Here is a 27,664-nt window from a genome sequence, read left to right on the forward strand (position 1 = left end):
AGCACTGGCGGTTGCACGAGGCAGGGCTGAAGAGCTCACTTCAGAGCAAAACCTGTCGGCACCCCCAGGACACATGAATAAACCCAAACATCTCTATGGGTCCCCGCTCCGATATCTCGAGAAATTTTCTTCTTCAAATCCAAGGGGCCCCTTGCAGCAGAAACCATCAGCCCCTGGTAGGGGCCAGGCCCCGACTCTGCCCCTAGGCGGAGGGAGGAAAGTAACAAGTCGTGCAAGAAAGCAGAGAACAGAGCTTTCTAACGGGCCTTTCCGCTTCGCCATCGCTACCCAGGCCGCCCAGAAAGAGCTGTCCCTGGTTCCATCTGCCTGTGCCTTTCCTTCTTCCACTTTCATTGGGCCAGGGGGTCTTTATTCAGCCATGCTGGTCTCCTTTGCTTACCTGATCATAGGAATTGAGAGCTCTTGTGTTTTACGAAAAATGTCCTTAAAAAGTGCCAGCTCTGTTCAGCTCGTTTGTCCCTGAAGGCAGTTTCCCATGGGGTCCCATCCGCTAATTTAATAAAAAACTGAAAGTTTGCTCTCCTAAAATTCAGGGCTGTGACTATTCTACTCTTCACCTGGCCCATATACTCGAAACTGTAAATTCCACCAGAGCATGATCACTGCAGACCAGGCTGCCACCAATTTTGACATCTCTAATTAGTTCTTCTGTGTTGGTGAGCAACAGGTCCAGCAACACTTCTCCTCTGGTCAGGCTGTCTATCACCTGGATTAAGAAATTATGCTTGACACACTGCATTTAGCGCACTGCTTTCATTCCTGTCTGGCTCTTGTGCTTAAAAGCATGTATTTCTAAGCCGCCTGAAATGGGCTATATTTCTATGTTTTCTCACCTCAACCTTCTGCCTTTTAATTCATTTCCAGCTAAAGTTTGAAAGTTTCAATTTGACCTCTCCCAACCTATTTAACACAAAGGGCTGCTTGTTATGCACTGACTATGTAGCTGTGTCAGACTTTTACCATATGGGATATTACCAGAGCTAAAGCTAAAACAGATGAGATGGTAATCACTTGATAAATTGACAGCTAAAACCAGCACAGGCCAGGACAGTCCTGAGACCATGCACTGTTAGGTCAGTACAAAATCTGTGGCCTTTAATTGGTCATGGCAAAAATCATGTCAGTGTTCTTACAAATATTTTATAATACTCTTAGAAATTTACATTTTTTTCCTGCAGCTGTAGTGGTGCAACTCTGATTTATGCAGAGATGGCACCTAGTCTGTCAATGCCATATTTGTATCTATAACATAAAACAGCTTTAGATTTTTTTCAAATATATCAGATGTGGGGAAAATACTGAATGTGAATAGAATAAAGTCTGTATGTGTGGTTCTTTGAAAGACAGACATCTATTTTTTTTCATTAAATACTGCTTCGTTAGCCCTTGGTTTTGTAAAACAAATGTGGCTGCAGAAGATACAGCTCCGATGCACTGAAATCCCACGCATCCAGGTAGATTCACTGCATCTCTCATACTTTCATCACACTTTGCAGTTCAACACACTTGCCATCTTTCACACACAAGTAGTTGCAGACTGCTTTTAGTGAAATGCTTGCTATATATGAAAGTTCAGTGGGATTTGTGGAAGGAAGGTTGATCTAATCCCTGGAAAGTTGTGGCATCCTGGTACATGTGGATCACAAAATTCCACAATGCTTGCCTTTTCTGCCTTTGACTATTTATCATATGGTCTCCTGAGAAAACCAAACACAAGTTTGTTCTCCAGCTTGTTTTCTAGACATGGTCTATTTGTTAACAATGCTTTACTACCTCTGAAATTTAAGCCACAATGAGAGGACAAAATTTACAAATACAGACAATTCCCATCATTTGCCTTAAAGAACATAGAAGCAATAACCAACTTAGGTATCAGAAATAAATTATTATATGCTATATATACATCTAAAAGCCTGCAAAAAATGGCTTTGTATTGTTCTGTGCTCTCTTCAGAACTGACTAGCACGTGTTGCAGAATAAACACACACTCTGCTTCAGGGGTTCAGACAGGCAGGAGCAGTTGATTGCTATAGCTGTAGGAGAGAAGGCAGAGCAACAGAGGTTCAGCTCTCCATCCATACTGGCTTAAAACAAAAATACTGACTAGGGCATATACACATTTACAGTGGATATAAGCAGCTTTGTGAAGGAGCCTGATATAGCAGAGCAGCATCTCAACCTTTGTCACAGCAGCTGTACCCCTCTGCTCCTGATAACTCAGAACCTGCAGTGCCACCCATGCATCTCGTCAGCCCGTCCCCCTCTCGCTTGTGATGCTGCTGTGTCCTTGGACAACTTTTAGGCCTAGTGAGTCCTGCTGCCACACAGTTACCTGTTGTGATTAAAAACAATTTCTCCTGCAGTGTTTGCTTTGTTAACATATTTTTTCCACTTTTCTATTATTTGTTTACATAATAAATGACTTACATATGCACATGAAATCACAAGTTCTATGTTTTTCTGCCCATCTAAATAACTTAAAATATAGTCATTCAGGGAAGAAGGCATTCTCACCGCTTAACTGTAGGAATCTGAGGTAGGTTGCTTGATGGAGAGACAAAGGAAGTGAAAGAAAAATGTGAGAACCAGAGGGACACTGGAAGGGTGAGCGTCACACCACAGAAAAGGGACAGATGCCAGGAAGAGCTCTTTCTCTGTGTCCCAATTTTAACTGTACTATTGAGGCCTTTCCACATTAATTTGAACTACAAGTGGGTATTGCTGTAACTGGTCTAATACACTAACTAGACTAAACTAAGAGCACATTCTTGGTTCTATATACATGCCCATACAGGTAATTGCATATATACCCTCTTTGTCCTAACAAGAATTTGTAACAGAAAAGAGAATAGAGAGTTTTAATTTACCAGGCATCCCCCTGCAGCTCCCATAAACAGGCAATCATTTGGCTTGGAAAGTCTGTGAGATCTGATCCCAGTCTGCTGAAGCTCAGCTCTGAACACATCTGTATCACTGGACTGAGAAGGTGGTAAGATAGCTTTAAGCTTTTTTTGGCTGTTTTGGAAAACTTCAGTATTTTTTACATAAATGAGTTGAAACTGACCACTGTTTTTATCTAGATGTTACGGTTAATCAGTGTTTCCAATTTTAAGTCAGACACTGAATGAAACACACCTGTCTCATACACTTTGTTTCAAAGATATTAGTGAAAACCCCTACATTAAGTGTTCCTTTGAGCAGGAAGTTAGTAAGTACAACATAAGCCTATACAGGCCACAAAACAATGCTCAGATTCCAAGTACTGCCTTTAACACATTTTTTATGATATGGTTAGTGGATCCATCACAAATAAAAATTAAAAAAAAAGTAAATTAAATATGCAAAAACATAAAAATTAAGAATAAAACACTACCTGCAGCTTCTTGTTGATGAAGTAAGAGAACTTCAAGATGTATTTTCTATCATCTTCTGCACAAAACTGCATTTGAAGTAGTTTTGACTATACGGACAATCACAAGAAACTGGTCTGAATTAAATGAAATAATTATACCTAAAACAAGTTGTATTTTATGAAAATAACATTACCTTCAGAATCCTCAGGGAGGCAGTGCTTGCTCCTTTTTGTACCTTCATATGGCTAAGTCATTCCCATTCATTTTCAATTCAGGGACCTTGTCTATATGCTCCTACATGCTGTTTTACTTTGGGGCTTTAATATTGAGTGAATCGCATAAAACCTCTGATGAGAAATCCTATCAGCTTGCAGAGAAAACCTGCCAAATCAGAAAATAATATGCCAGATCTACAGACAGGCTGATAGCCTAAGAGACATCCGTCTCCATATTTATGCTTAAGTCTGTTTTAAAGAAGGGGTATATGGAGGTCCAAAGAGACTGAGAACTTTATTGCCGTATGTAGGGATCTTGTCTTCAGGTGAGAGTTGGTGTTGGGCCAGTATTCCAGCAATGTTATGAAGTTACTTGCTAATATCACACTACTGTTGAAGCAATGAGCAATTACAAGATCTCAGAAGAGCCCTAAATGAACACTATACATTTGTCCCTAGCATGCTGCGATTTAAAAAAACCCCAAGCTCAAACCAAACAGGTTATTGCCTGTGCAATCAATAGAGAATCCACCATCATCAACAGCTCTCTGGAGCCAGGCTCATGGCTGTATGTGAAGCCCAAGGAGACAGGTTGCGCCAAGTACTGAGCTGTTTCCTACTTGCTGCTTAAACCATGTCAGAATTCATTCTGTCCAAGCCAAAGAATGCCAACAAAATGCAGGTTTTATTTAGAAAGCCCAGGCCATTTTCAGCAGCAAACATTTAGACATCTCCAGGGTGGTTTAGTCTGGAGAAGAGGAGGCTGAGGGGAGACCTTACCACCCTCTACAACTACCTGAAAGGAGGGTGTAGCGAGGTGGGGGTCGGCCTCTTCTCCCTGGTAACGGACAATAGGACGACGGGAAATGGTCTGAAGTTGTGCCAGGGCAGGTTTAGGTTAGACATTAGGAAAAATTTCTTCACAGAAAGGGTTGTCAGGCTCTGGAATGGGCTGCCCAGGGAGGTGGTTGAGTCCCCATCCCTGGATGAAGGATAGGTGAGGTGCTTAGGGACATGGTTCAGTGGTGGGATGGCAGGGTTAGGTTAATGGTTGGACTTGATGATCTCAAAGGTCTTTTCCAACCTAGACGATTCTATGATTCTATGTAGTGGCTCAAGAAATATGAGCCATTGAAGACTAAAATTCAAAATAATCAAACCCCAGTCCATTTGCGTAAATATCTCCCTTATTTTCTTTTTAATTCCCATTAAGTACCTATTTGCTTCACTAAGCTCCAGAATGGTTTTTAAAAAAATTAAATTTAAAACGTGCAAAAATTTCATAAAGTGAGTTGAATTAAGTGCAATAGATGGCTCAGAACATCCATTACATTAACATGGCTCAGAATTTTGCAGATGTACTTGGTCCAGTAACAGTGTCATTACAAAGCCTGTCTCTGAAGAAACTTTCTAATTTGACAGTCTCTTGATTGTAGTCTCTGACTTTTCTTGGAAAGGAAAAGTTAGGTAGGATGGGAAGAATGTGAAGCCATATGGTGACATTCCAAACTGATTTAATGACCTAATTTCAGCTCCTTGAAAACAAATCTTCAGGTTCTCTGATTGGTTTCCATTCATACATTCAATTTCATCAGTTAAAACTGAAGGTAGAGCATAGAAAACTCGTAACTGCTTTGACCTTTTTAAAGGGTCTGTTTCAGCAATCTTTTTTGTTCAAAACTGGCAGATGAAAGCAGAAGCTAGGAAAGACAATATATCAGTTTTAAAGGGTTTGATAAAATAACTAGAGCTTAATTTTAAACAATCTAGAGTCCAGACCTTTCTTTTTTATGAAGACAAACCAAGAACTAATTCACGCCAGAAAAGATCTGCTACTATACCTAGACAAGTAGAATCATTCCAGAAAATACTCTAAGAGTATATCAGGCCAACAAAAAATGGTAGCATAGGTTAAAGATGCTGCTTTTTGTAGAAACATAGTTTAGAAAAAGGTATATATGTCCAAAATCAGTATTGCACCAAGGGATGGCTGTATGACTGAGCATACAGTGGAATACTTCTGCCAATACAACATGCTAGGATACAGACACGCAGAAAAGAACTTTTAGTATAAAGGCAGCTATAGAAGTAAAATAAATAAATATAATTTTTCCTGGAATAACTTATTCCAGCATCCTGTTCATCTATACACAAACAGACATAAAGTTAAACTGCTCCCCAGTATTTATGACAAGTTTCTTCTGGAGTAAACGCATGTCTGTCAGGGATTTTTCAAATACCTGATAATACAGCTATGAAGTCAGAAGGCTGTAGTACAGAATTGTCCTAGTAAATCAATGATTGCACGTTTATTGACTCCTATATTTGGGTGGGGAGAAGTGCTAGAGCCAAGTTTTTTAAACTTAGATCAATTCTGATGGCTAGCATTTTGTCTCAAAGGGCCCTAGATTGCTGACATTAATTTCTTAGCAGCTGAGGTGCCTTTTCATGTCTTCACTTAGGAATATGAGAAGGCGTGGAAGAAGTAAAAACTTGAACATTCTCTGATACACATATTTTGGCACAGGCCACACGGTCAACATTCGTGTGAGAACACAGGAAAGCATGATGATAGAAATCTGAAAATACCTGTTTTAATGGACTAAGTATTTTACACAAAATAGGATTTTAGTATTTGGAACACATATCCTGATAAGAAATTTACTTACACAATTTCTGATTAATGAAAATTATGCAGATAAAGTTTTCCATATGGCAAAGATTGTTATACTTTCTCCACTATCTATAGATGTCAACATTTTACAGCTTTTAAATTTGAAACTGTGTGTGTAAGGTACAAGTATTATTTTATATGCGTGATTAGTATTTAATAGAACCAAACACCTTCAGGTATTAAATGATTTTGCTTATTCAAATACAGTTTAATTGGACAGTAGAGAGTAACAACAGAATTAAAATCAGGCTCTCATTCTGGCACACAAAAAAATTATTCTTATAGTCGTATTAGCAGAACAGATTTTTCATCTTTGGCTTTGTGGGTCTTTATTTGTTTTTTCATTTTGTTTCCAAATTAGTATAGCTGTGAATTTTTGGTCTTGGGAAACTGATATTTCCCCTGTGAATTTCATATACTTCAGTGTTTTCTAAAAATTCTAAAGGTAACAGGATTTTCTGTTTGCTGTGAAGGTTTTTGGGTTGGAATGGTTTTGCATTGAAACATCTGGGATCCTTTTCTCACAGTGTTCCTTTGTTTTCTTTTATTTAATCTATTTCCCTTCTTCTTTTTCTTCACCAGATATTATCAACGCTTTTATTGTCAACATTTGCTTCCTTTTGTCCTCCCACTCCAGATACTCTGTGCTCATTTTAATGCAAGATAAGTAAAGGCTATACATAAAATCCCCATAGCCCTCACAGTCATCAAAATGCCCAGTGTCTCAGACATCATACAGCTTCAACCTGAGGCAAATTAATTTCTACAGATCCTTACTGGAAGCCTTCATGCTAGACATCTGTAGCAGTGCCTGTTGTGCACAGGTATTGCCAATACTACATTTTTCATTGACCTAGTTCGCTGGGTTAAATTCACTTAGACCAATTTGACAGCCAGAATGCTATCAGCTATATCTGCAACTGAAATCAATGGACTCTTTGCTCTGCATGGTTTCACTTCAGAGGAAAGAACCTCTCAGACGGCTAGGAGACTGCATGGGTAGTTAGGCTCTGAAGAGGCACAAAAATCACAATGCATATTGACACCAGCTTTTTGCACCAGAGCTGACCATGCCAGCAGCACTGGCAGCAGAAATGAAGACAAGAGTTGAATGCCCCAGACTACAGTACTAGCACAAAGCTGGACATGGCCAAGGCAGCACTAAAGAAAAATCAACACTAGCGCAACCAAAGCCATCACATCACCCGTGCTGGTAGAAATCAATCTCACAAGGTTTTGTTTCAGGTGTGGCTGGAAGTAACAGTTATCAGCAATTACTTTCTCAGTGCTGAATGACAGCCTGTATAGCCTGTACCAATCATCAAGGCCTCCAGAGATGCAGTATGCTGGAATCCAGACAAAGCAGGTAAGAAGGCTAGGTGGCTTATAACACGCTTCTCATTTGGTCTTTCTTAAGCTAGTAGCTCTCAGAGATATCAAAGACAAGGCAGAATGATCTTGCACAGATAAAATGACCTGGCCACCTGGATCTGAAGACTTACTACTTCTGGCATGAAGCCCCAAGATGTGGAAGCTACTATGCTTCATCTATGATACAGAAGAGCAGTGGAATTTCTCAGGTACATTGTTCTTAAGCTGTGACAATACAAATATGTCTGGAGTGAAAGTCATATGATAGAACATGACAATCACAAGTGGTACAGAAAGATGCTTTTGAAATTAAGATATAATCAAAAGGAGTCAGACACAAAGTACTGCAATTCAGTGAGGAAATGAGAACTGAAGGTTTAGCATATGTGTTACCCCTTATGTCACACACAGAGCATAAAGAACATGCCAGCTACAGATACCACAAGGACTAACTCTGGTGGCAGAACTGAATAACAGATGTGTGAACTAAGAACTTGCTTCTATAAGTAAGCAAAAGAGTGTGAAGCAATTTGATCAGAAACAAAATATTTATACAATGTTTTGTATACATTGTGTAAATACACAAAATACACAACTTATATTTTATAAAATACATTGTTTTCCTGTAAATTTTGAACTGTCAGTACAGCTATTCCAACCCAGAATTTTACATTTCCAGTGAATATTTGGAAACATTAGTGAATTGATTCTACTGCTTAAGTGTTTTTTATCAGGGAGTCTAGAATAGGAGGCATAAGATATAAGGGAGGTTCTTATAAAATTCCATTCACACTAAAAACAGCCAGTAGGTTTAAGATATTAATTTGAAGTAGATGTAAAAACAAACTGGCAAGGCAGAACAAGCTAAAGCTTGTGTCTAAATTCTATTTAAAATATGATGCTACAGGCATTGATACAACAGGCAATACCAAAAACACTGTGCGTCCTGTCTGTTGAAGACAGCAGCGCCTAATCAAGCAGAACTGCAGGAAGGGGATGACTTTTCTCTCTTTAATGAGCTACTCTGCATGCTACGGAGCAGAACCTCCAGGAAACATAAGATCTGTCCACAAGAACTGAGAGCCTGCAGCTTTATGCAGCAACTCAGAAACCGTTGAGAGGACCAAGAAACACAACTTGGTCCTCAGGTACCAAAAAAGTTTACAAGAACCAGAAGAAATTGTAAAGTGCTTGCTACAACTGAAAAATACTGAACTGACTGAAGACAAGCCTGAAAAGCATAGATGTGTCTGCAAGGACACAATGTATAGGAGAAAGAATTAAGTGTAAACTGTATGTTGTCCGATTCACTCAGAGTTAAAGATTTCATTATCCAAGTTCACAGGTCGCTTCAGCAGACTAAAAGCCTTCTGACATTCTTATGATCAAAAGAAAAAGGAAGAAAGACTGACACCACATCAAAGCTCTGGCAGAGTCTAGGTCCCACTACAATGATAATCTGCCTTAGCAAAGCTCGCAACTTCATATGCTTATAATCAGGGGGTAAAAATAGAAGTTTTCAATGGATTTGTAAAACTACCTCCCCAGCCCCCAAGGCATACCAGAAAATTCTGGAGACATGCAGTAATGCCCTCTTTCCAGTGGCCAGAACTGCAGTGTTCATTCAGTGAAATGACCTCATAGGTAATTTCCTCCTGCTCCCTTATTTATATAAGCTAGAAACAACAGTTCATTCTGTGTTAAAAGGACCAACAAGAACACAATGGTGTTTGCTTCTTTTATTAAGAAAGATACAAAACCACAGAGTGTAGCGAAGCTATCATTAATAAATGTGAACTTTTTTTTGAACCAACTTTCTATTTACATACACAAAATTCCCCAAGTGGAACAGTATCAAATGTGAGACACATTACCAGAATATACCATATATACAAGTTCAGAGATTTAGTATCTCTGTTACTCTATACATGATTGTTACACAAAAAAGTCAATTCCTACGTTACGTAAGTATTTCAAATTAAGCTTATGAGACTACTCAAGCAAAATAAAGCAGAATCTGGGCAAACTTCTGCCATCTGAATGGTTACTTTAAATATTGTACAAAATAATAAATCCAGGTTTTCAGCCAGGCTCAATCTTCTGTTGTGTCAAATAGCCCATGCTCCAAATTGATGGAAGTAAAATAATGGAAACTATTATTGATTTTTATTGACATCAAACCAGAAATATCTCAGGAGTCAAAGACACACTGGTTTTCAGATGACTTATCAGTTATTAAGAAAGCAAGTGTTTTTATTTACTTTTTTAAAACTCTGCCCTCAAACAGAAAAGCCAAATAAAATATTTAAATTTGCTTTGTGTGATGCTGTTAAGAAAAATAAAAACAATAAAAAGAGGGCATGCTGCTTTGTATTGTTTTTAACTGGAACCAACTACTGCTTAGTAAAATAAGGCACTTCTTCCTTTAGATCAGTCCACTTCCCTATATTTTAGTTTAGCTCCATTTTACACAGAGAAGTGATTTCATCTATGCCACTTGTGACAGCAAAAGGGATGTCGTTAAGAACTGTGGCTCTCCAAGCATGGATGGCTTCAACAATACCTTCTGGATTGCTTGAACCCAAATCACACAGGGAATATATAGCTGCCAGCTGCACACCCCAAGGAATACCTGCAAAAAGTTAACACAAATCAGCTTATAGACACTTTGACATGCAATAATGTTTTTGGGAAACCTGAATCTAAAGAAACTATTAGTTCAAGAATTGTAATTAAAACACATCAACAATTGGGATGCCTAAAATCAGAAAGTGGCAAGCTGACAACCTGTACACAAATTCCATAACATCTCATTTTATACTAGCACTTTCCAGTTTTCTGAATTCAGCAGGTTTTCAGTATTCAAAGGGCATAATAGATTTGAGCATCTAGTGATTTTACTCTAGTTAAAGGTGATCAGACTTCTATGAAAACAGTCCGGTTTACACAGAGTCCGAAACAGACACATACCACTTACTTGGAAGAACTTGAGATTGAAAGGAAGAGAAGCTATAAAAGTGGTTCAAAACAGCTCTCTAACATCAACCAATGCTTCACTGCAAGATGTACTTAACATGCAGAATACTTTAAGCAATATATTCTCTGCTGCCCTAATTGCCTTGCTTTGTCTCAGTCAGGAATTGGGACTGTTTTGCAACACTCTCTCAATACAACCATCTTGCTAAAAGCAAGCTTCAGCATGAGCTGCTCAGGTAACAAATTAGCTATTACTGCTCAGGTTAAGATTCCCCTTAAAGTTCTGACACAGCTGATACACTGTTACATGAAACAGTGTAATTCCAAAGTGGCTGAAACTACCTCAGAGTTGTTCTCCGTTTCAAACAGAAGGTAATACATAGGCTTCATTAACTTCAGAAGAGAAAGGGACTCAAACTGAAAACTGTGTTGTTCTGCACTAACATAAAACTGCACAAGCAGGCTGTTTTGGCATATGTGTCTCAATTTGCATTTGTTCTGTTTACATTGGCAAAACTTCATATTGCAGATGTTACACTCAAGTTCCTCTAAATAAATATTACCTTCCTCTTTTGCATGCTGTACAAACAGTCCAATTACAGAACTAATATTCTTCACTGCAGCAAGATATCCTTCCTTCAAACCTATTTGGCCCAATCGACCTGAAAGAAAAAAAAGTTTACTATGTGTCTGACATTTAAACAATCAACTTCCTAATTCTTAGACTTACTGATTATCTGTTGAAGTGTAACAGAAAATGCAAATTTCAATTACAAAAATTAGTCATTCTTGTTGCTGTGTTGTCTTGGGAACAACCGTTGTCCTATTATTTTTGTGACTAAAGACCCCAGGGCCTTTTTCATCAGATTGATCCAACCTCCCACAGGTTTATAAGTGTAAAACTCTCAAAGAATGCAATTTCTGTTTAACAAACTATTATATAGCCTACATACTGAAAATACCTATTGAAACCTGTTTTATCTATTTACTTTGAATGCAATCTAGATCTCAAATAAATAAATCTAACTTAAAATGTCAGGAAGAGGTATTATGTTGCACATAAAACCTTATTTTATACACTTTGCTATAAAGCCTGTGTAGCTACAGATGATTTAATTTTAAATACATAAGACATGTTGGTATTTGTTACTGTGAAATCAGAGTAAAATCTCTCAGAACTCAAATACATGCTTTCCACAGGCTGACAAGCAGAAAATATCTGCATAGGATCGTAAAAGTTTGGCTTTTAAGGTGAAATTTTTTGAAGAAAGAAAAAAATAAATCAAGATTAAAAAAATGCAAAAATACTTCAATTCACTTTCCAGGCAGGCAGACACTTTCACAGGACATAATTACACACAGCAGAAGTTCAACCAAGAATTTAGATTACTTACCAATTAGCCTGAGTGTCAATGCTATAACACTATCAGGAATAGATTGAGCAGTTTCACACCCTTTTCTATTCTTTACCCATTTATCCATAGAAGGCCAAAGCACTTTGCTGTGAAAGACAAATGAATTTGAGAATCTGATACTGCATGAAGGGGTGGTAGAATATTTATAAAATAATGAATGCAAATGGTTCTTCTGTTTACCATGTATTTTTCCATAGCTACACTTGCATCTTTAGTTCACCTTCTAGAGAAATTCACAATATTCCAAGCATCCAAAAATCTGAGTAATGCAAAGAAAGTTTTAAACCCAAACAGTCAAAGCTAACTTTCTGCAGGAATAATTTCTGTTCAAAATAGTATTCCTATTCATCTCCCATTAATTTCCCTGCAACATTCTGCATCTGTACCTAAAGTCAAGAACTTACTCCACTGACTTCATAGATGTATATGAAATTGCATTACTTTCAAATGTCATGCCGAGATGTTACGCAAGCTGCTTATATGACTGAAAATTCAGCTTGCATGTTACAAGTAGGATCTGATGCTTCTTTTTAAACCTGAAAGGACCCGAGATAGACTTTTTTCATCCTTAAAATGATGCTAATGGACCTAGTTATCTATTATCAGCACAACTCCACACAGACAATCAACTCTGTATGGCTTTAGTTAAAAAAACATACCTTTCACTGAAGCTATTTTGTATTAATTTTAAAAGTATTTAACTAAAAATGTCACTAAACATATCTTCACTATTTCACTAAAAATATCTATTTGAAAGCATGGAACTTTTATAGAAGACTTAATGATGATTGTAAGTTATTTGCATTTGCTTTACTCAATTATTATGTTATGTCATAGTTAAACAAATGCTATTTTTTGAGATTCTACTACATTATGTAACCTCTACATGGAAAAAAGGGGTTGTCAGACCAGCGTAGGTATCAAAATGAAGTCTTTCAAACTACGTTAAGTATGGAGCAGTCCATGTGCTGGATTTTATGGTTCATAGAAAATTTAAGACATTAAATCTAAGTATTATAATGATTTTACAATTAATATCAGACTGAAATCAGGATAGCACAGTAATAAGCATGGCTACATTTCACTTTCAGCACTGAAGGAGTGTTATTTACACATCAGAAGTTCCACCCTCATTTTCTAGTGATGGGGGAAGGGGAATTCAACAATTAAGTTCAGTGGAAGACAATAATTTTGCTTTGTTGACAAACAATCCATCTTAAAATCTTTCATAATTGTCCACAGACAGCTATTTTAAAAGCAATTCTTTATTAGAACAGTTCAAACAGGGTTAATTTCTTGGACCAGTATCATAAAATCCTAGATTTCCTCACTGATCACTCATTCTGAATATTTCACAATAAGACACACAAACACAGCATCCTAGGTCTTACCAGTTAAAATGCCCTCATTTTAAGTATCTATGCAATGTTTTATTATGTTAGAAGCTAAGTCATAATGTCTCAAGTTTGGAAAAAAAACACCACCAAAACACACCACAAAAAAACCACAAAGGAAAACATTTGAAAGAACTGCTTGCCACAATACCTTATAACATTGTCATGTGTCCAATCCCACTTCAGGTGAGAGCAGAGTAGATCAACAGCAAATATGTACTGCCAAGCATCTTCACTCAGATCCTCTCCATATTGCTCACTCAGTTGAAATTCTACTTTTGGACATGACTGCATTTCTAAAAGCAGGTTTGAGACCATAATACCAGCATCTAAAGAGGAACTCTGGAAATTTAGAAGGTGATAATCTTAACGCATGAATAGTTACCAACCCAGAAGCAAACTCTTTACATATATTTGATTCTGACTGTGCACAGCCTCTTACACCATAAATTCAACTCTGGGTTTGACTTAACACAAACAAAAAGAGGACATAAACCAAAATATTAAAGTACTCAGTATTTTTCTTGATGTTTTTACTAAAAGCAGAGTTTGGGGGGAAAAAAAAAACCAAAAAAACCAAACCACCCCAAAACTCACAAACCCTACACTTGCTCTTCTCTCCTACAATTTGGGATTTTTTGTTTCTCTCAATGAAGCTTTAAGGTCAAAAAAGTATTTCCAATGCAAGAAGATTAGACTAATCCTGTTCACTTTCTAAGTCTTGGGGTTTTTAAAATTATTTTCTGATGCTGAAATTTGTTACTGTTTATTGTTCATTAGGGGCTAATTTCCAAGCAAGTACTTTAAATAGTTGAAGTAGTAATAACTGAAAACATGTAATGTGAAACAATTCTGCTAATTAAATAGCTAGGGCAAGCAAGGAAATTTAAAAACAAACATCCTTTGAATATCTAAAGTATTAAGACAAAAGTCTAGGCTTATCACACAAACACAGTGGGTGCTCAGCATATCTTCTTGGTACAAAAACTCATAAAATTGGCAAATTCTCCAATGGTACAAGTCACTAAAATGGCATACTTTGGCCAAGAACTACGTACCCATTCTACATGAGCTTTACTTTCATAACTAGAATAATCTTCTCATAAAATTATATGTAAAACAGACTGTCAACTGCAATTTGTCCCTGTATTTCCACCTAAGTAAAAAACATCTTACAGATAGGATGATGTCACCTGCTACCATCAATATAGAAATTCCTGAGGTCCTTCTCCCCAGCTCTCATATTTTATAGAGATCCATAAAGAAAGCAGGCAGTGTGAGTGCACAGAATTATTGCCTCAGTAAATATTCCTGGAAATAAACTTATGTGCATCTCTATTGGCATGAGATTGAAAGCTGTAACCAAGTAGACCAGAGAATACAATTTCTTTGCTAAATAGGGACTGCAGTACAGCGTAACTGTGAACACCAGAGCTTAACGCTACATCAGAACTGTGATTTAATAAAAAAAGAAACATATAAAAATCCATGTCCTCTTAACTCACTGCACTGTAATACTGCACTAAATCAGGAGGTTTTCAGGGCCTGTAATTCCAGTGGTACTATATTAAATTGTGGGCTGGTTTCAGACCTAAATGCTATGCTGACAGCAGTAAGCCTAGCTGCAGTCCCCAAGGCAGTTGTGGAGCAGCATGTTAGGATAGGATGTAGGTGAGCTATGAATCAAGACGATATTGTTCACTAAATATTTACAGAACTATAGCACTTCCACCAAGCAAGCCCAGCATTAATAGGGGGTTTTCAAAACTACTAGGACCCTATTCTTCAAGCAAACACACAAGCCTGTTACACAAACTCCTTCTCCAGAAGCCAAGTAGCTCTGGCTTTCCATCTGCATGATATGAATTTGCTCCTACTGATATCAAATGTGTCCCAATTTTTCCTCTTTGCAACATCGCCTTCAGGATGGTAATATGTGCCTACTGAAAATTGACAGAAATTAAATGACTCACCCAAGGGCTCAAAGACTTGCATTCAAATCTCAGAAGTCCTTAGGTCCTTAACACTGGCCATCCTTCTGTCAACACTGCAGTTTTGTACTGATCATGCCAACTACTTATTAAATTAGTTGGCTGATAATTTTTTGGTGATAAGTGGATATTTACAGTCTACCTCACAACAATAATGAGTAAAAAGAGCCAGGCTCATCTTGAAATGAACTGTGATAAATAATTACCTGTTACACAAAGAACTATGAAAGACAATGTCCCAATACATAGTAAAACCCCCAAAACAAACAGAAAACCCACACCTCAAAGAACATCAAAGTCACAGTTCCACAGAGGGACAGAATTCCCTAGTCCAAGAACACTCTAGTCAAAGTTTAAAAACAGTGTTTACTTTTAATGTTTAATAGAGGGATTAGTATTTAATAGGGAAAAACAAGAAAAGTAGTGTGTTCTAGTAGGCCCTAGACAACCACAGGAAAAAGGCCTGAAGTAGCATTAGTTGTGCAGTTGTACAGACTCCATGGGAGATTCACAGGGTATCTTCGCACCCTTCATCAGAAGTAAGATACTTGATTTGATTCAGCCAGTAAAGCAACCAATGCAGACAAAAGCTGGTACTGACAAGGAAAACAGACATTACCTTTTCCCAGTTGAGATAAGCACTCAAACAGGCCAGCATCTCATTGCTTAAACTCTGCCTGACAACTAATTGCATAGCTTTATTAATTGCACCTTGGAAGACAAATATGTCAGACCATACATTTGTGATAAATAAAATCAATTTTTCTGAGTCTGGAAAGTCTAAGGAAAAAAAGAGAGAACAGAGTAAGTTTTCAACATTTAAAACCAAAAATATAAACACTCAGGCATTAAAAGCTAGTACACTCTTCAGCAAGATAACTAGGAAAGAAGACATAGAAGTCATGTAACAACTGCAGCCCAAGGAAGGGAAGTCATACTAGCAAATCTCAGCCCCATGATTAAATAAGAAAAAAAGACCCAAGAAAGAAAACATCCCCCTCCCGGCCACCTACCCCATTGTAATTTCACTCTTTTTTTTAAGGAGGGGAAAAAAAAAGGCTTCACTGGACTTTGCTGTGTAACACCAATGGAAAAGGACCTTTTCTTTTGCATTTTGAGGTTAGGCTCCCTTCATCCTTCTTACTGCACTTTAGTTGACTTAGAGTACTGAAACTGTATTATTTTAGGATTTAATTTAACTGGAAGATGCACTCCAGAAGCCTACCTAATACATTCCAGTCACAAATAAACACTCTGATCACTGGCTCAAACTAGAGCTAGTCCAAAAGAAAAAAAAAAATCCTGAGATGTGCAATAATATGAAAACCAGGTCTTCAGTAGAAATCCACAGTGCTTCTTAAGCCTTGCACCCATACACCTATGAAATCTACATTAAAAAAAAAAAAAAACAAAAAACAAAACCAACAAACTTTGCAAAGAACTTTCATATAAATCAAATAAGAAATCTGGTATTGCTCAGCAATTTTCCCAGACTCCATCAGGGAAATTATATATTATACAAGTTTAACTGAGCATATATGAATCATGCATGCCAAAATTTTTATTTCCATAGACACAAAAATGTGTGCTACTGATGTAACTGAAGAAACCTCATTCATTAAATTAATTCAGAGCAAGTATCTGACAACTATATATCCAGAACTATATGAGTAAGAGAGGACAGAGTTCCAGGCCATCAAAGGGAAGCTAAAAAACCCTTCTGAACACTAAACCAGAGATCTTCAAGGCAAAATATTCAGATAACACATGAGTATGTAGACTGCAAGCAATAAAAAGTATATTGGAATAAACAAGTAGGTATTACTTTCATGCACAAAATGCAATACTGCAATACATAGGCCTGAAACACTATTGTTGCTATGAAAAGCTACAAAACCCAATGAAAACTGAAAAGCTAAATCTGTCTTCCCTCTTCATCATAACTTCTACATCTTTAGAAAGATCTTAAGAACTACAGAGCATATGAAAATTCATCAAATCAAGAAGCTTTAATGGATTCACTTTAATGGATTCCCATTCAGTGTCTTGGATGTACCTTCTCTACTCTGAAGCTGCTCATCACATAAGAATAATTTTTTTTTTTTTTGTCAGAGCAAGGACTTTTGCTAAACTAGAATTAGCTACATGCTGCAACTTGAATTGCCTGCCCATGAGTCTGGAACACTTAAAAGACTCACTCAGTGATGCATAAGAGTTAAAGGGGCATCAAAAGAAGAAAAGAAAAAAAGAAGAAAAAAGGGAACAGAAGAAAAATAACCTAAGAAAGGTAGCATTTAATTTATAGTCATTTAAGGCAAAATACTTGTAAGAAGAACAGAACAAAAAAGGATTGACAAGAAGTCAAGAGAACAGATGATGCAAGTCTAATGAGGTAGTACTGACTGTTTATAGTCAATTTGGCAATTTTGTAGCTGGAACATAGCTCACACTTGTGTTGCTGTAATTCTGATGGGAATTAATATGTGAAATTTCATGAAAGAGAAAACCCTAAAATGAATGCATTGTAACCAAATAAAAAAATCAAACAACCCTTAAAATGTGTTTACAGCTGTTTACACTCAAAAGATAACAATAAAGCCACAGAACAACTACAACGCATATCTATGCAATTCAAAGTATAGAAAAGAAAATCATTAAACAAAAACATGCAGTTAGCTACTGAAGTTTGGCTCTTACCCAGAAAAAGAAAGGAAAAAAATGGGAAATGTTTAATATTTGCAAGAGCCCACAAAAAGAAAAAGTACCGAGGTAATGCAAAATAAAAGGCTTAATTGTTAATTTAGACTAAGAAAAGGTATCTGACAGTTAATAATTTCTGACATGGTGCAGTATTAAAAAATAGTGAAAAAGTGAAAGGAGATTAATGATGGACTGGATAAAGGACAGAAAAATGGGTAAGAAAACAGGAATTCCAAAATGAACCCAAGCAAAAAACCCCAAACAAAAATATCCCAACCCAACAAAAAACCCCAGACAATTAAGAACAAAATAAAAATCACAGTCCTTCATAGCATTAAAAAAAAAAAAAAAAAAAAAAAGAAAAAAGGAAAAAAAAGGACAGGGATGTTATATGGAAGATAACCACTAACTGAAGCAATAAAAATTTGTAGCGTTGTGCTCCTCAGTGCTCTCAAATTTTATTTTATTTTAATTTGAAACACAGATACCAGTATACTGTTTTGAGCCCTGGATGGCTCAGTATTTTCAAACTAAGTGAAGTCCTTCCAGAACTAAGACAAACTCTTAATTTAGTACAGTGACAGTATGTATGTATTACTTTTGTTACCAGGAACAAAAGGAATGGGAGGGAGAGGAAGAGAAACAAAATGAAAAAAACTCTCAACCAAGTGAGACTTTGGATCATGGGAAGTAATAAAACTTTAAGGAGGACATGTACAAATGCACTGGTTTCAATCAAGGCATTGTCCAACTCTCGACACTATTTTAAGCCAATGCATGTTTTTAAATCACACTTGCTTTATGAATCAGTGCTTACTCAGTTAAAATATGAAAATATTAATAAGTATAAAATCCCTTGGAATTGTATTATTATTTTGGAGATGGTGGGGCAAAAATGAAAGCACAGGGGGCTAATTAAACTATTTATTTGGAAAATCAGTAGAATACTAAGAACCCAGGTCACCACCAAAGTGAGACACAGATGTAGAGGAACTGTGAGAAGGGAAATTTCTTCTGCGCTATAGAAAAAAGTTCTAAGGAAAACGTCCCTTTCACAGAATTTTTGTCTGTTTGTTTTTACAAACATAATCATTCTGGAACACTACAGCAAAGACACACAGCATATCTAAGATACAAGACCACTAAGCCATACTATACCTTCTTTAAGTAGGCTATAGCAGAAAAGGCGAGCTCTTTCCAAATCTCCCAACTGTCGACAAATTCCTGTATAGACTCGACATAGAGCCTGATTGAAATTGTAATTTGTGACATTCTTCTGAGCCTTGAGTTTATTGAGAATAACATGTAGCAAGGACTCTGCTAAATGCTGTAAGGCACAAAAGATATTGTTAGACTATTCTATACTTGAGAATATTTGGTAACATAACAGTAGTATGACAAGAGACCTACTATCTTATTTGCAGTAAGATATACATACATATAAAAATGCAGAGAAGTTTGCATATGTATAAAAATGCAGAAAAGTGAATTAGAGACAACCAGCAAAAGAAAAGAGTGAGGAGCATCTTCCCAGAATAAACATGCCTTAAACAGATGCAGAATAGGGCTACTATTCTTCAAATATAAATTGTTTAGTTACGTGATTAAAAACTACCTTCCTTAAACAAAAAGTGAGGAAAGGAATAATGACAGGTAGAGGAACCCCAATAACCTAATCAGAGCAAATGGAACACCCTGACTTGGCTACTCCCAGAGCTACCACAGGAGGACAAACAGCCCATTGTCCAGGTGTGAGACTTACTATATTAGTCAACAGCAGAGTCTCTACCCAGATAACCTTACATGCTGCAGGATGTGGGGAGGGGGTGTTACTGTTTACAGTAAGGGTTACATACAAGGATACGTCACCAACATGTTACTGTTTACAGTAACACAGGAGTCAAAATGAGATGCAAGGAAGGAAAATATTGGGATTGTGTAAGACCTATTATAGGATGTTTAGAGGGAGCGCTAAAAGTGGGAAGTAGAATGAGAGGCTTAGGAGCCAGGTGCTGGAGAGGCCACCGGTTTAGACTGGGTACCCACAGACACCAGGGAGTCTGAGCACTGGCTTCATGAGGAACCAGGAGGTCCAAGCCAGCTACCTGAAAGACCAGGGTTCTGAGGGTCAGATGCAGGTAAGGCCATAGGTCTGGACCAGCTACTGGAGGGACATGTGTGTGCACTTCTGTATCTGTAAGTCTATCAGTGCATGGGACAAGTAGGGAGAACAGGAGTCACCTACTGGATATACCGAGTGTCTAATGTTAGCTACTGGAGGGATCTATACTATCTGTGTATGTATGTATGTATGTGTTTTCCACTACCAGGCTTTCACCCTGATCAGCCAGAGACGGAAACAAGATTAGGTGCATATTGTGCGCTTGTGTGCTACTGAGGCTACTCAGCCTTGCTACTGCCTGGACCTAGAAACGTAAAGCTGCTGCAGCCTTGCTTCCATGAAGTTAACAGATTTGGCAATTCCTAACAAAGACAACCCAAGAACTTGGTAGCAACTTCTGTGGAGAACTTAATTACATTCAAGAACTGAAACAGGGCAAAATGCTGCCATGCATCAGTTGGTGAATTGCTTTGCTGCAGAATGACAGCAATTATTTTTTTCAACACTGATGCTAAGCAAGTTCTGAGAAACAAACTAAAGTTTTTTCCAACAAAATTCATTTGAGCAACCTGATGTAGAATGATAATGGTAAACATGGAATGAAAGGGCATAGCACCATTGTATATACAATGAAGTTTATCTTATTTAATTGAAAAAGTAAGAAAAGATAATTGAACCTCACACTTTTTATGCATACATCAGGAAAGCAAACATATTTACAAATGCAGTTTTGCATCTTGGACACCATTGAACAGTAATTTCTTGTAAAGTTCTGTATTTTCTTAAGTTATAGAAGTTTAGATATCTGATAACCTTTCAAGACTACACTTTGGCACTGCAGATTGCCTGAACAACTGAGAATTCAAACGCTACATAGTTATACTCTTTTCATCTGCACAGAAGTAATTATTAAAACACAGAATTAAAAATTATGCTACTTACCTTGTTTTTTATACCAAATTCATAGACAACTTCTTTCTCTTCATCTCTCATTAGTGGAATCTTTGAGATATTGCCAACATACACATGACCTTTAATAACTGGTAACAAGTCAAAACAGGATTCAGCAATTTTCTTCAACGCCAAAGAAACTTTCTGGCAGTTAGGATCGCTAACCTTCTTTACTGGTAGCGATGCTTCTAAACTGGAACTGTATGCTGAATCACTGATTTCACAGTTTTTGTCATGGAAAGCCTCCTGCATTTCAGAGATTGTATTTTTAGTATTTCTGATAGCAACAATATCATCAGGCTCCAGCTTTGGTGGTTCACAGTCCAACCTCAGTCTCTTTGCACTTCTTGGCATAGATACTGGCATTAGTGTCCGTTTTTCAAGATTATTTGATGAGCTTGAAAACAATTGCTGATTTTGCGCATCTTTGTCTTTGCTACTATCAGATGTCAAATTGCTCCCAGTTTTAACAAAAGCAGTTGATGTAGATGCAATTGCTTTGAACCCACCTATTTGAGCCACAGGTCCTGGCAAATTTTGGCTGTCTGGAAAAGCGCATCGGTTAAGCTGAATATTGCCTTTCAGAATGTTTAGTGTCCTTGCCCTTGCAGACAGCTCTGGATACATAGTGTCCAGTATTTTCACAGAGTTCTCCTGAGGAGCACCTGGAGCAGCACTATCAGGTGCAAACAGAGGAAATCTTCCTGGGACGGGAAGTGCATGCTTTGGAATGGAAGTACAAAATTTCAAAGGTGAGGAGCGAATCCTTCTACCTACTGCCATTTCTGAGGGTGAGGGAGGAGAAAATAAAAGAGCTGATTTGACTGTTGGAGTATCTGTTAACGGAGACATGAGAGGAGGAACAGGAGTTTCACGTAGTGGGGATATCAGGTCATCAAGAGGGGAAAGCAAAGAGGATTGACCAGTAGAAGACATTACTGGTGACATGGTACATGCAGCTTTTGGAGGAGTAGCAATCAAAGGCAGTAGTAAAGGAGGCAGAGGAGGACCCATCTCTCGCCTAATTTTATTTATAGTGTCAGATGAGGATTTTATCGGCATAGAAGTATCAGCATTTGCAAGAACTGGCTGAGTTACTTTGAGAGTTTTTGTTTTTCTTTTACCTTGAAACAGCCTCTTTGATAGCTTGTCATGCATTACTTGGGCAGCTGTCTTGGTTGAAACAGTCAAAATTTCAGATGGTTCTTGCTCTTTGCACTTTAATTTATTGGTCTCTTTGAGAGCAACATCCACACAAGACTCTGACTCCAATGTACATAGCTTCTCAAGTACTGTTTTTTGTGGCTCAGGCGGCCACCTAACTGTCTCACAATTGCACTCTACATCAGATAGGGCTGGATTTGGAAGATACTTGACAAAAATTTTGTTTCTACTGGTATCATCTACAATAACATCAGTATTGTTTTCTCCTATGCTACAAGCAGTGCAAGTTTGATTACGATTACATTCTTCAAACACTGGGACCCTGATACCAACACCATGTAGTAGACTTTGCTCCACATTTGACTGAAGTTTTTCAGAATCATTTTCTTCGAAGAAATTGTCAAGTGCTAACATTCGTGTATTTAATTTACTGTTTTTTACAGCCAGTCTGCAAGTTTCTGAGAATCTGGTTAACATCTGGCATAATGATAATTTATTTTTTGAAGCGTTTGGCATCACAGGGCTTTCTTTTGATGTCCCAGTTTTTAACAGACTTTCCTCACTGTCATAGATACATCCAGCTCTGTTAGAATCTACCATGCATTCATTAGCACCCTCAGTATTTTCAGAGGTTACTAATATACTTTTCCAAGAGGCTAAGTCTTTAGGATAACCCTCCCTGACCACACTTGGCAACTCATTTGCAGTATCTAGAGAGGTGTTTGTTCTACAGTGTGTATCCATATCCAACATAGTGTCTGCTTTTAGGTGATGAACCCTCAAAGTATTTCCTGGGTGCATTGTTGAATGAAGTTCACATACTTGGTAATCGCTATCAATAACTGCACCAGCTTCCAAAGCACCCACTGCAATTCTCCTGGAAGCTCTCAGTTCCTTTCTGAACATGGGAACACATTCAGAACATTTCACATACCTAACTTTTTGTATAGAACAGTCTTTCTCTTCAGATTGATTGCTCTGCTCTGGCATATCAAAATAATTTTTAGACCTTTTTATGCCATTTTTTCCAGATGCCTCAAAACTATTCAATTCTTTGGTCTGTCCCCCCACTGTTAGCGAACCAGTTCTGGAAGGATCTGTTCTAACCTCCCTCGTAGGAGTCCTGCGTCCTGATTCTTGAGAATCAAACTTTTGGAGAAGAAAAGTATTATAAGAGTTTGCATCCAGGATATGTGATTTAACAGATGCCTGAAGTTCTTTGTCTACTGGCTGCTCCTTCTCATCTGGAATTTTCACTTTGTTTTTGTGTATGTATTCTCTCTCAAGGCAGTCCAGTTCTTTGCATATGTCTTTTTCAGCAGGTAGAACCTCAGCACTCCCTCCCAAGCTTTCTGAAGAACAGTTAAATCCATTACCCATAACACAATTTTTATCTCCTTTGTTTTCCCATATATGGGAAAAAGCAACCTTTCCTGCGAAATTATTTTCGACAAAACTGACAGCTTTCTGAAGACTGAAATTAAGATCAGGAGGCATTGTGGAGTCCAAGCCAATTCCCACTTGCACAGGAGAATACGTTTCTTCAGTATTTATACAGTCCATCTCCAAGTCCCCTTGAGCAGAAAAAGCCAAGCTACTATTAAAATCCATTTCTGAAGTAGGCTGGCAGATGATCTCTGAAATACTATTTTTCTTCACAACATTCTCTTCCCAGTTAAATGAACTGGAACAAGTCTCAGTCACCAATTCCTTGCTTTGTTTATTTAATTCCCCTTTTACTTCATCACATTTAACATTTTCAGTTACCAAGAACTGATTCAGAGGTTTTGCAAACTGTGCCTGAGAAGTAAGATTACTTTCTATTAAGACAGATTCAATGGTATCTACTCTTTCTAACAGCTCACTGGTTTCCTCTCTGAAATCTTCTGGATTAACTTTGAATTCAGTCTCCTGAGATTCAAACACTCTAAAGTTTTGAGTTTTGGACAACCCATGTTCTAATGTCCTACACAGGTTTTCAGGTTGGTTTATTTCCCCTTTTATTTCTGTAAAATTTAACACAGAGGATTCACACTTAGCAACACTGCTTTCTGCATCAATAATGCGTGCCGTCTTTGGTAATGCAAGTCTACTTTCCAAGTCTGGCTTCCCTTGCGATACATTACTACCATTTTCCTCCTGGTATGGTTTGCCTTTTAAATATTCCCCCGCCTTTATATCTACTAATTTTCCATTTTCTGCACTATGGAGTAGCTCTGACAATTCACCTATTTCTAGAACACTTTCTCTGTTAAATTTCATGGCTAGTTCAACAGCCTCAGGTCTGGCTATACACCTGTCTTCAATTTTGAGCTGTGAATCATCTTTTGGGAAGGCTGACAAAGTAGTCCTCTCCATACCTACATTTTTGTCTGTGTCATCTACAGACAATGAATTTCTGATTCCTTCGATAGCAGATATAGGTAAGTAATGACTAGAAATTTTAACAGTCTCTGGTTCACATTCTCTATCCACTTCATCTTTTATTGTCTGCACACATTGTTTCTCCAGTATCTCTTCACTATCATGCTTTATTTCAGAGCACTGAGAGTGCACAGAGATCTCAGTAGGTCCACTGTCTGCCTCAGTCTCCATAATTATTCTCTCCCCATCATGCTGTATCATTAGGTCTTTAGGACATTCCACTTCACAGAAGGATTCTGAGCTACTGCAATCAGACAACACATTTTCAGAGAGCTTGCTTTCATTATTTGCCTCTGCACAGAGTCCTTTCACCTGTATTGCAGCTGTTATTTCCTCTCCAATTATCACTTGTTTTATGTTTTCCCCTACATCACTTGCCATATTAGTTACTTTGACTACATTTTTTGATTCATTTTCATCCACTTCATTCTGTATCAACACATCAGATTTCTCCTCAGGATCTTCACTTTGAAGCAGAATGCATTGCGCAGGTGGCAAACAAGCAGCATTCTGGGGAACAGATACTGCCCTGGGAGTTCCTCTCTCTCCTGATAATCCATCTCTTTCTGCTTTCATTAATTCACCATGCTTTTCATATGCACCCTCATAATCAACAGCTCTGATTAAGATTGCATTCTGCTCTGTTTGCTCTACCTCACTACATTTTTCCATCTGATTCTGAGGCTTGAAACTGTGTAACATAAAATTAGCTGAAGAATGTCCCTCTTCACTGTGCATGTCCTCACTATCTCCTTTCTGTTCTTCAATGGCTTCCAATTCATGTGCTGTTGCTTCAGTTAGTTCTCTCTTCTTAGTTTCCATATTCTCAGAATTCTCCTCCAAACAATCTTTGTTACCTTCCATGTTTGTCATTAAAGTAGCAGCTTGCTTTGTTTCAGCATGTGTCTCCTCCTTGCTTGACATCTTTGGACTGATACGAACATTCTTTTCATTCCAGCTCTGGTTACGTGAGATTTTTGCATCAAGACCATGCTCACATAATTTGCTCTGTCTGTTACACTCCTCATAGAGGCTGAATACATTACAACTCTGAGGCTGAACTTGATCTTCTTGTAAAATATCCTCCACCACAGAAGCACTGCAATCAAATTCTTCATCGCTGGAACTTGTGACTTCTCCAAACAATATATCCTTTAATGAAAAACACAAAAGTTAAAACTGATACCAGGCTTTGGAATATTAAGATCTATTTCTCTAAACAAATACACTGGTGGCCCTGACATGCACTAGTTTTGAGAGATTAAGGCTGATTAACAGAATTACATCATTCTTCATCATTGTTCTTCATAGCAAATGGAAAATACCCCTGTGAAGAGTCAGAGACTTCTTTACCTATCTACTTGCATTCCAAGATTACTGGAAAACAACATTTGAGTAGGTTCCCCCTTGACTTTCAAGCTGTGGAATTTAGCTCTGAAAGCCTCACTTATACACAACAGGAGTTGGGACTTTAAGTCTGCAACATTGGGAAAAGAAATTATGACAGCAGTTGAGACATGGGTGACTTTGTTTTAAATATACTTCTGAAAATTATGTTTTGCCCTCTTCCACAGGCAGTACGCTAGAAGGTAAAAAAGTATCCATATGGATCTGAACAGTCACACAAAGACTCTTTCAGTGCTTGAGTAACTGATACTGATAACTCAAAAAAATAAAAAAGACCAGGAATATCAAATCATTATTTTTGCAGTAATTATACAACCAAGTTAGTGCCAAATCAGACACATCCCAAAACTCACCTGTGTAGTTAGTGGTGAAAGCTGTACTGGAGAAAGTAGAGCAGGGAGAGGCCTGGCCCAATTCAATATATCTGTCACATTTCCACCTGGGCACTTTTGCTCCTGATCGGAGAAGTCTGAACTGCCGTGTGCCCCATCTGTCTCTATTATCACATCTACAGTTTTATCTTCACCACCGTGCAGACATTCTTCAGTAGTCCTGTTCTCAATACAGTCACCTCCAAAAGGCTCAGTACTCACTTGAAGTTGCATGGCTGTTACAGAATTTGGCTTTCCAGCACTTTCTAGTGAAGAATACCAAGGTAGCATTTTGCCATCACACTTCCTGATCTTTTGGTGAATTTGTATAGTTTCTAAGACACAAAAATATTGTTAAGAATTCTTTTCCCCTCCAATTTTTCTTTATAGAGAACATCATAGCAATAAGAATGCGTTACCATCTTTTCAAGTGATGTTCCCATAGACTAGTAATAAGAAGCACTTAATGTCACTTTCAGAAATATTTTCCTTACAGAGATCAGATGTTGTTATTCACAAACAATTATTTTTTTCATGAAAAAGGTGTATGTATGTGCAAAGAGCTGCCCCCCAAACCACTTTCTGATTTGCATCATTAAGATTATTATTCCCAACTTTTCTTCTCAGGAAGCGCCATACTGGGTAGGACTGAAGCTACTGATTTATTTCAGTTTTAGCCCAGTAACTGATGTTCAGGAAAAGCAGGGCAAGCATTGACATTCCCCACTCAGGCTGTAAATCTCAGCTTAAAGCATCCTGCAGCTTTGAGCCAGCAGCTGCACTTGGAGGCCAGTTACAATTATACCCTGCCATAAACACAGGGAGTTCTTAGATATATTCCTAGTTTTATGATTTAATATGCATACACTTTTAAAGTGTTTGTTCTTTAAATTTCAAATTTAGTCCAATCGTACAAGATTTTGTCTTTAATGATGTGACTAGGATAAAGCTCAACCCTTAAAAAACAATTCTTATACAACATTTGTATTTGTGACCTTGTTTATAGTGCTCACAAACACTATTGGACACAGAATCAGCAGTATTCAAGCAAGAGATCAAGCCTATTCTGCATACATGCAAGCATGATCCACAGTATAAAGAACAGCACATGTACA

General features: G+C 37.6%; 1 protein-coding gene across 3 annotated transcripts in view; it reads right to left on the reverse strand.

Moving 5' to 3' along the window:
- Positions 1 to 9,358: 9,358 nt before the first annotated feature.
- The window catches only part of ICE1 (interactor of little elongation complex ELL subunit 1), a 40,142-nt gene continuing 21,836 nt past the window's right edge, over positions 9,359 to 27,664 (reverse strand). For all 3 annotated transcript variants that reach the window (XM_009638465.2, XM_035893958.1, XM_035893959.1), the window contains 8 exons: positions 26,532 to 26,884; positions 21,175 to 25,923; positions 19,269 to 19,437; positions 16,030 to 16,190; positions 13,571 to 13,761; positions 12,005 to 12,111; positions 11,174 to 11,272; positions 9,359 to 10,266 (listed from right to left, as the gene is read on the reverse strand). In XM_009638465.2, the coding sequence (XP_009636760.1) occupies positions 10,085 to 10,266; positions 11,174 to 11,272; positions 12,005 to 12,111; positions 13,571 to 13,761; positions 16,030 to 16,190; positions 19,269 to 19,437; positions 21,175 to 25,923; positions 26,532 to 26,884 (6,011 nt within the window). In that variant the 3' untranslated portion in view covers positions 9,359 to 10,084. The remainder of the gene's footprint in view (positions 10,267 to 11,173; positions 11,273 to 12,004; positions 12,112 to 13,570; positions 13,762 to 16,029; positions 16,191 to 19,268; positions 19,438 to 21,174; positions 25,924 to 26,531; positions 26,885 to 27,664) is intronic.

This window comes from Egretta garzetta, unplaced genomic scaffold (assembly GCF_000687185.1).
Source record: "Egretta garzetta isolate BGI_Z169 unplaced genomic scaffold, ASM68718v1 scaffold155, whole genome shotgun sequence".
NCBI lineage: Eukaryota > Metazoa > Chordata > Aves > Pelecaniformes > Ardeidae > Egretta > Egretta garzetta.